The 11,996-nt window shown below is 40.4% G+C and overlaps 1 protein-coding gene across 1 annotated transcript in view; it reads left to right on the top strand.

Moving 5' to 3' along the window:
- The first annotated feature begins 755 nt into the window (after nucleotides 1-755).
- Nucleotides 756-11,996, top strand: part of LOC110535636 (vacuolar protein sorting-associated protein 41 homolog) — a 32,372-nt gene continuing 21,131 nt past the window's right edge. Inside the window, exon 1 of the mRNA XM_021620749.3 lies at nucleotides 756-1,045. Coding sequence (XP_021476424.1) covers nucleotides 1,028-1,045 — 18 coding nt within the window. The 5' untranslated portion in view covers nucleotides 756-1,027. The remainder of the gene's footprint in view (nucleotides 1,046-11,996) is intronic.

The following is an 11,996-nucleotide window of genomic DNA, read 5'->3' as shown; positions in this document are numbered from 1 at the left end:
CTATGAAGTCAATAGATCATGAATGAAATAATATCCACTTATAAACCTGGGTTGCTACATATTTATTATTATAGCAGCAGCAGGAATGGATTCTGCAGAGGCTAATTATACACTGTAGATAATCTTTGGGTGCAGTCAAAGAGGTAGAGGCCGAAGTGAAAGGGTCGACTTGGTCTGCTTAAAGACGCACTGTGCAGAAATCGCTCCTCCATTTCCTGGTTGCTAAAATGCTAATAGTTTGCCTCATTTCAATTTATGTCACAAAACAAGCAGGCATAGTGTAGCGAATCATTGTACCATCTAAATACTGTGAAATATACTTTCCATTACCAAAAATATTGTATTGTCCGCTGTTTGAAGCTGGCATAAAACCGAAAAAGCCGGGAAAAACATAGAAATAATGCACATAGAACAGATCTACTGCTTCTTAGACTTGCGTTCAATGATAATAACAGATCTATAACACATAATCTCTATGTGAATGTGTTCAGGTCGCCCAAAAAGTGACATATTGCAGCTCTAATGCTTAAGAGGGCAATGCATCATATATATACATACAGTCATTGGGACAATGAGGGAGTGTCGAATTTGGTCAAGGTGAATTGCTATTTTTATAGGTGAGGCTTATTTTATACGTTTCATAATGCTTAAGTTATAATGAGTGTGATATGTCTGCTGCAAAAATATAATTGGCTAGAATGTTCTCACCTGATCGTGCCTCCTCTCGCAATGTATTTCCATTAGTAGAGCGCTCAGTCGACCATCTTGGCAAAATAATAGATCCTCTTTGGTGCAGTCCATTTGACAAGAAAACCTCAAAGACCCATAATGCCACACGTTTCTGTCATGTGATTTTACATGACTTGCATAGTGCGTTTGTCAACAAGAAACCGTTTTGATATCTGGAGAATTCAGTGAATTCCTTTAGTTTTCTTTTGCGTACCATTAGCTAGCTAAATAGTTAAAATCACCAATGGATAGTTGAAAATAGAACGCTGTTCTGTTATCGTTTCCAATCTCAATCATCATGGCAGAAGTAGAGAAGGTAAGCGTAGCCTATCTCATCTGTTTTGCAATCAAATCAATTGACTTCGTGCATTGGCTTTTCTATGATATGATTCTAACATTAAAATGATTTATTTGCATTTGTAACCTAGTATGCATGTGATGAAGACAGTGCGTTGCTGAAAAATGTAAAGAAAGACAACAGTATTTTGCTAGTTATTCGTATAACGCCAGCTTGTAGTCCTAAAACCCGGAAATAAGTTACCTCTGTTTCTTTAGGCACCCCGTTTGAAAAATGGGGGAAAGATTAGGGCTTTGGAATAAACGTCGAAAATAAGGCCTGAGGTTATATATTTTGTTCTATTAGATAATAGCAGTCAGTTACCATGACCTTTGAATTATGAGCCCTTTGTGTTTTTGTTACATCAATTCTAAAAAATTCACAAAGTGATGTTAGCTGATGAAGATTATCGAGAACCCTTCTTCACCACGGACCTTATTTTCGGCAATTATGGTTTGATTTAGCACATTTCGGGCACTTTTATTTTATTTTTTTGAAAATGAAACCTCTTTAAACTGCTTTTTATCTATCAGAATATTTTCTTCACTCTGTCTGGAAACAAGATCTAATAGTGTCTGAGATCACACTATTTAAAAAATATAAAGATTTTGATCGGTTTCCCCAAATCCCGGAGGGGAAATGTCAGTACCACCACGTCATAAATATTCCTATTTTAGTTGAAAAGGTAATAACAGAAATTGTGCCCAAGATATTTTATATAACATTTCACGTTATTTATTTTTTGGGAAGTTTTCTTAATTATATGAATTCATCATGCCTAGATATCCATATATGCCTTGATGATACTCAGAAACATGTATTTACCACATCAAAACTGTAATATTTTACATTATTTTAGGACTTATCTTAAGAACACGTTCACATATGGGAAACATCAATATCAATTGTAATTTAATACACCTTTTCCTCAAAAATATGTACCGTGATGGTAATGACTTAGTGTTGTGGTAATGACAGCGTGGTGGGAATGACATATAATATAAACAACTGATGAAAATACCATTAAATATTTTTTATGTCACAGTTGTATATGTTTAATTTCGTTGAAGATATAGAACACACCATTCAAACCTCACAATTTTGGGATTCAATGCATTAGGCAGAAATACATAGTTGGAAACACTGGTTGACATTAAACAAATGATTGTTCACTGGTTGCAATCTATTAAGTCAGACTCGTGAGATAGGTGTGTGCTCACTCAATATTAGATTTTGCCCTTAATACCCTCTATTGCTTAACGAGAGAGCAAATTTCCTCCCAGACTGTGCTATCAAGGCTCAGGGACAAGCCCAAACACATTCTCTGGTTGGTAAACATACAATGTCCTCTCTCATTGGCCAAAATAATTGGTTGTCTCCCACACAACTCATCGTCTTGACTAGAGCGTAGCTCTCTGCATCAACATCTTGTATAATACCAGGGTAAGGGTCATATATAAATAATATTTCACAACACACCACTTTCCAATCAGTCCCTCATGTATGTCAGAAATGGGCTGTATTGTGCTAGGAGATGGCTGTGCAGGTTAACGTAGAAGGTTGTGCTTTGTCTGCCTCTGTTTTGGCCCACAGACTGTAATAATTCAACAATCACATAGAAGTGGAATGATTTGAGGGGTGGGTAGGTCATCATTGTGTAGCTGTAAGACTTCAGGTGAGTGTGGCGGTGTGTTCCTTGACAGGTATGACACCATAACCACTCTTTTCTGGATAGTTCATTGTCTGTTTTTTTGGTTTATTTTCCATTGCCTCCTTTTTTCTCTTTTTTCTCGCTGGGAAAGTTGTGAGGTGGATTTCAGTGTACCACTTTCTTTTCTCTTGCGGTATCTTTCTTTTTGTTTCTTAAGATACTCCTGGTATCTTTATAGGATCTTGTTTGATTTTGTTTATGTACACTACATTACCAAAAATATGTGGACACCTGCTTGTTGAACATCTCATTCCAAAATCATGGGAATTAATATGAAGTTGGTCCCGCCCTTTGCTGATTATAACAGCCTCCACTCATCTGGGAAGGCTTTCCACTAGATGTTGGGACATTGCTGCAGGGACTTTCTTCCATTCAGCCACGAGCATTATTGAGATCGGGCACTGATGTTGGGTGATTAAGGCCTGGCTTGCAGTCGGCTTTCCAATTCATCCCAAAGGTGTTCAATGGGGTTGAGGTCAGGGCTTTGTGCAGGTCGGTCAAGTTCTTCCACACCGATCTCGACAAACCATTTGTTTTTGGACCTCGCTTTGTGCACGGGGGTATTGTTTCCGTTTTAAGAAATGCTTTCACCAGAATAGGCCTAATGAATAAGCCCCTGTTAGCCAAGTACCTCAACTCCACAGAGTTGAGAGCAGACTAGTTTTTGAAAGAAATCTCAGACTCCTTTGATTTACTTTGCAGTTGATACTTACATTTTTTTAAATTCTAGAGGTACTGCCCCTAAAACGTAATTTCTCATTTGACCTATGTGGCATTGATATGAGTCAAACATTTATTCTAGTGTCAAAATTGAATACAAAGTGTAAACAGGATAGTTTTGGTCATAAAGTCAGTCTCGTCCAAAACAGAGATTTGCGAGATGATAGGAAAAAATGGTGTGTCACGGAATGGAGGTACCCACAGTTTTCTGTGGGTTGGATTTATTTTAATCCTGCCCACTTGCCCACAACTGTCAGCGCCCAAGTAATCGCCAATTCGCAGTGCACCTGCATTTAGCCTGATAATAATGCCCATGGTGAATTTGGTGTAACATTCACTGGCAACATAGGGTTAATAAAATACCATAAGGAAATTGCACAATGTACATGGGACATTATTTTAAAAGTTCAATAGCTCCAAATTTTGATGATGTAACCCTTTACACTCATACCATAGAGGTTGAAAATGGCAGATTTGGGCACTGATAAATGGCTAAATTGGAATACAGTGGCTGTACAGTAACATGCTATATATGAGCTCAGGCTCTGCACTTCACAGTGCTGTATGGGTTTTGACCGACAGTCGTTCTGAACTTGAACACTGCGCCCGACAAGAAGTTGCGCTCATCCCTCCCACTAAATGGGAAGCTTTAGCACATTTTTGTTGATTCAGTGAAGGAAATGCTGTATATTAAGAGGACTCTATGTATTTTGAAAGACGAGATGTTGAGGAATATAATAAAAACTGCTTTGTCATACCAGCAAGCCAAACACTAGTGAGTCCAAATGTGCACTTCACATTTCGATATCATAAAATTGCTTGGCGCCATACCCTGGGTTATTCTGAAGAAATTGTGCCTATGCTTGCAGTGGTGACGCGTCTTCCGGGCACCTGGGGCAGAGTTGTTGCCTGTTTTGCATGTTATGTTGTCATTCATTTGTGTCACCCTTTGCAAACAATGAAAACATTGCCATAGATTTACATTTGAAGTGCCCATCCAAGAAGGCTCAAGGTCATTGGCCACAGATAAAATTATGTAAAATCACAAGTCGGAATTGCAAATTCAACAATGAGTGGTTTGGACAGAATCAGTGGCTAACTGCAGGCGTTGCAAAGCAGTCACTGTTTTGCTTCCCCTGCCTGCTATTCGGTGGAGAGGGTGTGTGTGGTCCATGTCTGGGTTTAAGGATTTAAAACATCTGTCTGAATGGGTCTCTTTTCCAAGCTTAAAGGATAAATATTCACACGTAACACCATGTGCCAGAAATGGTTGAATGCCTTGGCCATGCTGTCAGTCCAGTATGACTTCTGCAGTGTTCAAAACAACTGGAAACTGGGACCTCCCGGGTGGCGCAGTGGTTAAGGGCGCAGCACTACAGCGCCAGCTGTGCCACCAGAGACTCTGGGTTCAGGCTCTGTCGTAACCGGCCGCGACCGGGAGGTCCGTGGGGTGACGCACAATTGGCCTAGCGTCGTCCGGGTTAGGGAGGCGTTGGCCGGTAGGGATATCCTTGTCTCATCGCGCACCAGCGAATCCTGTGGTGGGCCGGGCACAGTGCGCGCTAACCAAGGTTGCCAGGTGCACAGTGTTTCCTCCGACACATAGGTGCGGCTGGCTTCCGGGTCGGATGCGCTCTGTGTTAAGAAGCAGTGCGGCTTGGTTGGGTGGTGTATCGGAGGACGCATGACTTTCAACCTTCGTCTCTCCTGAGCCCGTACGGGAGTTGTAGCGATGTGACAAGATAGTAGCTACTAAAAACAATTGGATACCACGAAATTGGGGAGAAAACGGGGTAAAATTTAAAACAAACAAAGAAAAACAACAACTGTAAACTGGGAAATCTCAGACATCAGCTCTGACCTGAAGATCACTAATGTCGTGATTCAAACTTGTTTTTTCAGAGTTCCCAGTTGTCTTGAAAGTAGAGGTCGATTAATTAGGGCCGATTTCAAGTTTTCATAACAATCAATCTAACTAGGAAAGTCAGTTAAGAACACATTCTTATTTTCAATGACGGCCTAGGAACGGTGGGTTAACTGCCTCGTTCAGGGGCAGAACGACAGATTTTTACCTTGTCAGTTCGGGGGATTCAATCTTGCAACCTTACAGTTAACTAGTCCAATGCTCTAACCACCTGCCTCATTGCACTCAACGAGGAGACTGCCTGTTACAGTGCGTATCGTTGCTCCAATGTCTACCTAACCATAAACATCAATGCCTTTCTTAAAATCAATACACAGAAGTATATATTTATAAACCTGCATATTTAGCTAAAAGAAATCCAGGTTAGCAGGCAATATTAACCAGGTGAAATTGTCACTTATCTTACGTTCATTGCACGCAGAGCCAGTTTATATGCAACAGTTTGGGCCGCCTAATTTGTTATGACATAACATTGAAGATTGTGCAACGTAACAGGAATATTTAGACTTATGGATGCCACACGTTAGATAAAATACGGAATGGTTCCGTATTTCACTGAAAGAATAAACGTTTTGTTTTCGAGATAATAGTTTCCGGATTCGACCATATTAATGGCCTAAGGCTCGTATTTCTGTGTGTTATTATGTTATAATTAAGCCTATGATTTGATAGAGCAGTCTGACTGAGCGATGGTAGGCAGCAGCAGGCTCGTAAGCATTCATTCAAACAGCACTTTCGTGCGTTTGCCAGCAGCTGTTTATGACTTCAAACCTATCAACACCCGAGATTAGGCTGGTGTAACCGATGTGAAATGGCTAGCTAGTTAGCGGGGTGCGCGCTAATAGCGTTTCAAACGTCACTTGCTCTGAGACTTGGAGTGGTTGTTCCCCTTTCTCTGCAAGGGCCGCGGCTTTTGTGGAGCGAGGGTGGCTGTTGTCGTTGTCTTCCTGGTTCGAGCCCAGGTAGGAGCGAGGAGAGGGACGGAAGCTATACTGTTACACTGGCAATACTAAAGTGCCTATAAAAACATCAAATAGTCAAAGGTTAATGAAATACAAATGGTATAGAGAGAGAGAGTCCTATAATTCCTATAATAACTACAACCTAAAACTTCTTACCTGGGAATATTGAAGACTCATGTTAAAAGGAACCACTAGCTTTCATATGTTCTGAGCAAGGAACTTGAAAGTTAGCTTTCTTCCATGGCACATATTGCACTTACTTTCTTCTCCAAAACTTTGTTTTTGCATTATTTAAACCAAATTAAACATGTTTCATTATTTATTTGAGGCTAAATTGATTTTATTTATGTATTATATTAAGTTAAAATAAGTGTTCATTCAGTATTGTTGTAGTTGTCATTATTACAAATAAATAAAAAATCGTCCGATTAATCGGTATCTGCTTTTTTTGGTCCTCCAATAATCGGTATCGGCGTTGAAAAATCATAATCGGTCGACCTCTACTTGAAAGCACCATAAATCCACAGAATGCCAGACTTTGATGACAAATATGCCCACAAGAAGGACCACCCTCCACCTTCCTGTTCAAGGGAGCACAGCACAACAGTCCAAAACGTCCCAAAATGTCTTGTAGACTGCTGCATAAATTATGTAATATGCCAGGGAGATATGTATACTGTAGCTAAGAAAGTAATACTAAGTGTCTGTTGTGTAGTAAGCTATTAGTAGCCCATGTGCCTCACCCTAATCATTTGGTCCCTTTCCCCCTCAGAACGTAGCCTACTGTTCTGTGGTGGTGCACATGTAGTCTATAGCCTGTTTTAATATAAATGTCATCATTTAATATTTTAATAGCTTTCACAGTCTGCTTATGTGCCCCCTTTATTTATCCTATGGTTCTGACTTGGTGTACAGGAAGAATACTGTAAGAACGGCCCATGTTCGGAATTCTGTCTCTATACGTTTCAAAAGTGCTGAACAAATCATTATATTGACTACATCCGTCTTAGCTCGCTCATTGTCTTAATCGAAATTACGGCTTGCCTCTTATCTGCTCATCATTCCCTTATGCCGTAGTTTGTACATCTTAATTGTTATAGGCCTATTGCTTATATAGGTCTATCTCATTAGTATTGTATTCATAATTTTAGGCAATGTTGGAATGATGTAATTGTTTTGCTTACTTTGCGTATTATAATTAGCTCATGTGCTTTTATTGACGAGGAGGAGATGCTATATAATGTTGTTGGGTTTGTAACCAAATATTTGTTTTCAACAAACAGTTCAGTAAAAGACCCATGTAATTCCAGTTGATATTGCGAGAGTTGTTTTGTTTGCGCAATGCATATGTGCTTCGGTATAGAAAGGTGGATACTCATGATTGTATGTTCCTTCCTTTTTTGACCACATTAGGTCTCTCTGTCTCTGTGTGTGTGTGGTGACGTAGGAGTTAAGGCCTCAACATCTTGATGAATGTACAGTGCCTTGCAAAAGTATTCGGCCCCCTTGAACTTTGCGACCTTTTGCCACATTTCAGGCTTCAAACATAAAGATATAAAACTGTATTTTTTTGTGAAGAATCAACAACAAGTGGGACACAATCATGAAGTGGAACAACATTTATTGGATATTTCAAACCTTTTTAACAAATCAAAAACTGAAAAATTGGGCGTGCAAAATTATTCAGCCCCCTTAAGTTAATACTTTGTAGCGCCACCTTTTGCTGCGATTACAGCTGTAAGTCGCTTGGGGTATGTCTCTATCAGTTTTGCACATCGAGAGACTGACATTTTTTCCCATTCCTCCTTGCAAAACAGCTCGAGCTCAGTGAGGTTGGATGGAGAGCATTTGTGAACAGCAGTTTTCAGTTCTTTCCACAGATTCTCGATTGGATTCAGGTCTGGACTTTGACTTGGCCATTCTAACACCTGGATATGTTTATTTTTGAACCATTCCATTGTAGATTTTGCTTTATGTTTTGGATCATTGTCTTGTTGGAAGACAAATCTCCGTCCCAGTCTCAGGTCTTTTGCAGACTCCATCAGGTTTTCTTCCAGAATGGTCCTGTATTTGGCTCCATCCATCTTCCCATCAATTTGAACCATATTCCCTGTCCCTGCTGAAGAAAAGCAGGCCCAAACCATGATGCTGCCACCACCATGTTTGACAGTGGGGATGGTGTGTTCAGCTGTGTTGCTTTTACGCCAAACATAACGTTTTGCATTGTTGGCAAAAAGTTAAATTTTGGTTTCATCTGACCAGAGCACCTTCTTCCACATGTTTGGTGTGTCTCCCAGGTGGCTTGTGGCAAACTTTAAACAACACTTTTTATGGATATCTTTAAGAAATGGCTTTCTTCTTGCCACTCTTCCATAAAGGCCAGATTTGTGCAATATACGACTGATTGTTGTCCTATGGACAGAGTCTCCCACCTCAGCTGTAGATCTCTGCAGTTCATCCAGAGTGATCATGGGCCTCTTGGCTGCATCTCTGATCAGTCTTCTCCTTGTATGAGCTGAACGTTTAGAGGGACGGCCAGGTCTTGGTAGATTTGCAGTGATCTGATACTCCTTCCATTTCAATATTATCGCTTGCACAGTGCTCCTTGGGATGTTTAAAGCTTGGGAAATCTTTTTGTATCCAAATCCGGCTTTAAACTTCTTCACAACAGTATCTCGGACCTGCCTGGTGTGTTCCTTGTTCTTCATGATGCTCTCTGCGCTTTTAACGGACCTCTGAGACTATCACAGTGCAGGTGCATTTCTACGGAGACTTGATTACACACAGGTGGATTGTATTTATCATCATTAGTCATTTAGGTCAACATTGGATCATTCAGAGATCCTCACTGAACTTCTGGAGAGAGTTTGCTGCACTGAAAGTAAAGGGGCTGAATAATTTTGCACGCCCAATTTTTCAGTTTTTGATTTGTTAAAAAAGTTTGAAATATCCAATAAATGTCGTTCCACTTCATGATTGTGTCCCACTTGCTGTTGATTCTTCACAAAGAAATACAGTTTTATATCTTTATGTTTGAAGCATGAAATGTGGCAAAAGGTCGCAAAGTTCAAGGGGGCCGAATACTTTCGCAAGGCACTGTATCTGAACTAGAATCAATCAGAATTTCTCTTGGTTTCCATTTTGAAAGTGCTGAGCGAAGGCCTACCTCGTCGCAGCTTGTTTGCATGCACTTGCTTATACTTAGAGCTAAGTGTTAATGATATAAGATTGAACGTTATGATTTTGCTGAACATAAATGTAATAATGTTTGTATGGTTCAAAAGTAAAAACTAATTTGGCGTTCGTTATTTGAGGAGAATGCGGCTCTTATCGACTTACACAAATCCACAAGGAGTCAGTAGAAACCACATTTGTTTAAGCAAGTCAGCCATATCAGCTATGGTTTTTAAAAAGGTTGTAAATGAGGCTTAATGAACTGTTTCGCTGCCAGACAAGGCTCTGCAAATAGCCAGGTGTAGCGTTGGTAAGGATTCACTCCATGGTGCTGAAAGGAAAGCTGCTGTTGGGACAGCTTTATGTAGGCCCTAACAGTTTGTGGGCACCGTTTGTCACCGTTATACGGCAATTCATGTATTGTTTAGTGTTGTGTAGTGACTTTGCTGGCATGCATCTAAAAAAAATGTGGAGTTCGCCCCACCAAGATTTACATGCTAAAATTGGCATTGTATGTTTGTCTACCGTGAAGAAAATTTGCCGCGGCACGCTGAATGCACTCGTGACCAGTGGCGATTTTAAGCATGTAAATCTTGGTGGGTCCAAAGGAGAAAAAAAAGTGGGATGCATGCCACTACACAACACTAAACAATACATTCATTGCACTATAATGGTGACAAACCGTGCCCACAAACTGTTAGGGCCTACATAAAGCTGTCCCAACAGAAGTCCAAACACCTTACCACTGCTACACCTGGCTATCAGCGGAGCCTTGTCTGGCATCGAAGTAGTTCATTCAGCATTATTTACTGCCTTTTAGAAAAAACATTGCTGATATGGCAGACTTGCTACAACAAATGTGGTTTCTACTGACAATTGAGATGTACAAACTATGGCATATGTGGATGACAAGCGGATAATAGGCAAGCCGTTATTTCGATTAAGACAATAATGAGCGAGCTAGGATGGACGTAGTCATTATAACTATTTATTCAGCACTTTTGAAATGAACAGCGACAGAATTCCGATTATGGGCCGTTCTTAGTGTACTCTCTGTACAACAAGTCAGAACCGTAGGATAAAAAAGGGGGCATATAAACAGACAATGAGAGCTCTAACAATATTTTATTATATTTCTCTAAAACAGGTTATAGGCTACATGTGCACCACGAAGTTAGAACAGTAGGCAAAATTAAGAGGTGAAAATATGCCAAATTATTAGGGTGAGGCGCATTGAACACCGTTTGGGTCTTTGCGTGTCAAAAAAGATACACGTCATACAACACTATTTGACAAGTTAAATCAGCTTTTAACTTGACACGTCAAATAACACATTTCTATTATAGAATGTTGTGTGTGCTGAATTTGCACGTGCAAGCCAAGTTCCACCACTACTATCAGTAGCACTGTCAAAGCTGTCCAAAATAAGTTTGCAAACAAGCACACACCGGACACGAACGATGTGTTTACAATACCGCGTTGGTGAAAATAGACCAAATGATTAGGGTGAGACACATGGCCTACTAACTGCTTATTTCACAACATACACTTAGTGTTACATTTGTTAGCTTCAGCATACATACAGTTTAAGTTGGAAGTTTACATACACCTTAGCCAAATACATTTAAACTCAGTGTTTAACAATTCCTGACATTTAGCCTTCCACAAGCTTCCCACAATAAGATGTGTGAACTTTGGCCCATTCCTCCTGACAGAGCTGGTGTAACGGAGTCAGGTTTGTAAGCCTCTTTGCTCGCTCACAGTTTTTCAGTTCTGCCCACAAATGTTCTATAGGATGAGGTCAGGGCTTTGTGATTGCCACTCCAATACCTTGACTTTGTTGTCCTTACGTCATTTAGCCACAACCTTGGGAAGTATGCTTGGGGTCATTGTCCATTTGGAAGCCCCATTTGCGACCAAGCTTTAACTTCCTGACTGATGTCTTGAGATGTTGCTTCCTCATGATGCCATCTATTTTGTGAAGTGCACCAGTCCCTCCTGCAGCAAAGCACCCCCACAACATGATGCTGCCACCCCTGTGTTTCACGGTTGGGATGATGTTCTTTGGCTTGCAAGCCTCCCCCTTTTTCCTCCAAACATAACGATGGTCATTATGGCCAAACAGTTCTATTTTTGTTTCATCAGACCAGAGGACATTTCTCCAACAAGTACAATTTTGCAAACCGGTTGCAAACCGTCGTCTGGCTTTTTTATGGCGGTTTTGTAGTAGTGGCTTCTTCCTCGCTGAGCGTCCTTTCAGGTTATGTCAATAAAGGACTCATTTAACTGTGGATATAGATAATTTTGTACCGGTTTCCTCCAGCATCTTCACAAGGTCCTTTGTCGTTGTTCTGGGATTGATTTGCACTTTTTGCACCAAAGTACGTTCATCTCTAGGAGACAGAATGCTTCTCCTTCCTGAGTGGTATGACGGCTGCG

Source organism: Oncorhynchus mykiss, chromosome 11 (genome assembly GCF_057628025.1).
Source record: "Oncorhynchus mykiss isolate SJ-2025 chromosome 11, ASM5762802v1, whole genome shotgun sequence".
Taxonomy (NCBI): Eukaryota; Metazoa; Chordata; class Actinopteri; order Salmoniformes; family Salmonidae; genus Oncorhynchus; species Oncorhynchus mykiss.
Note: the sequence above shows the minus strand (reverse complement) of the source record. Positions and strands in the feature narration are given on the sequence as shown.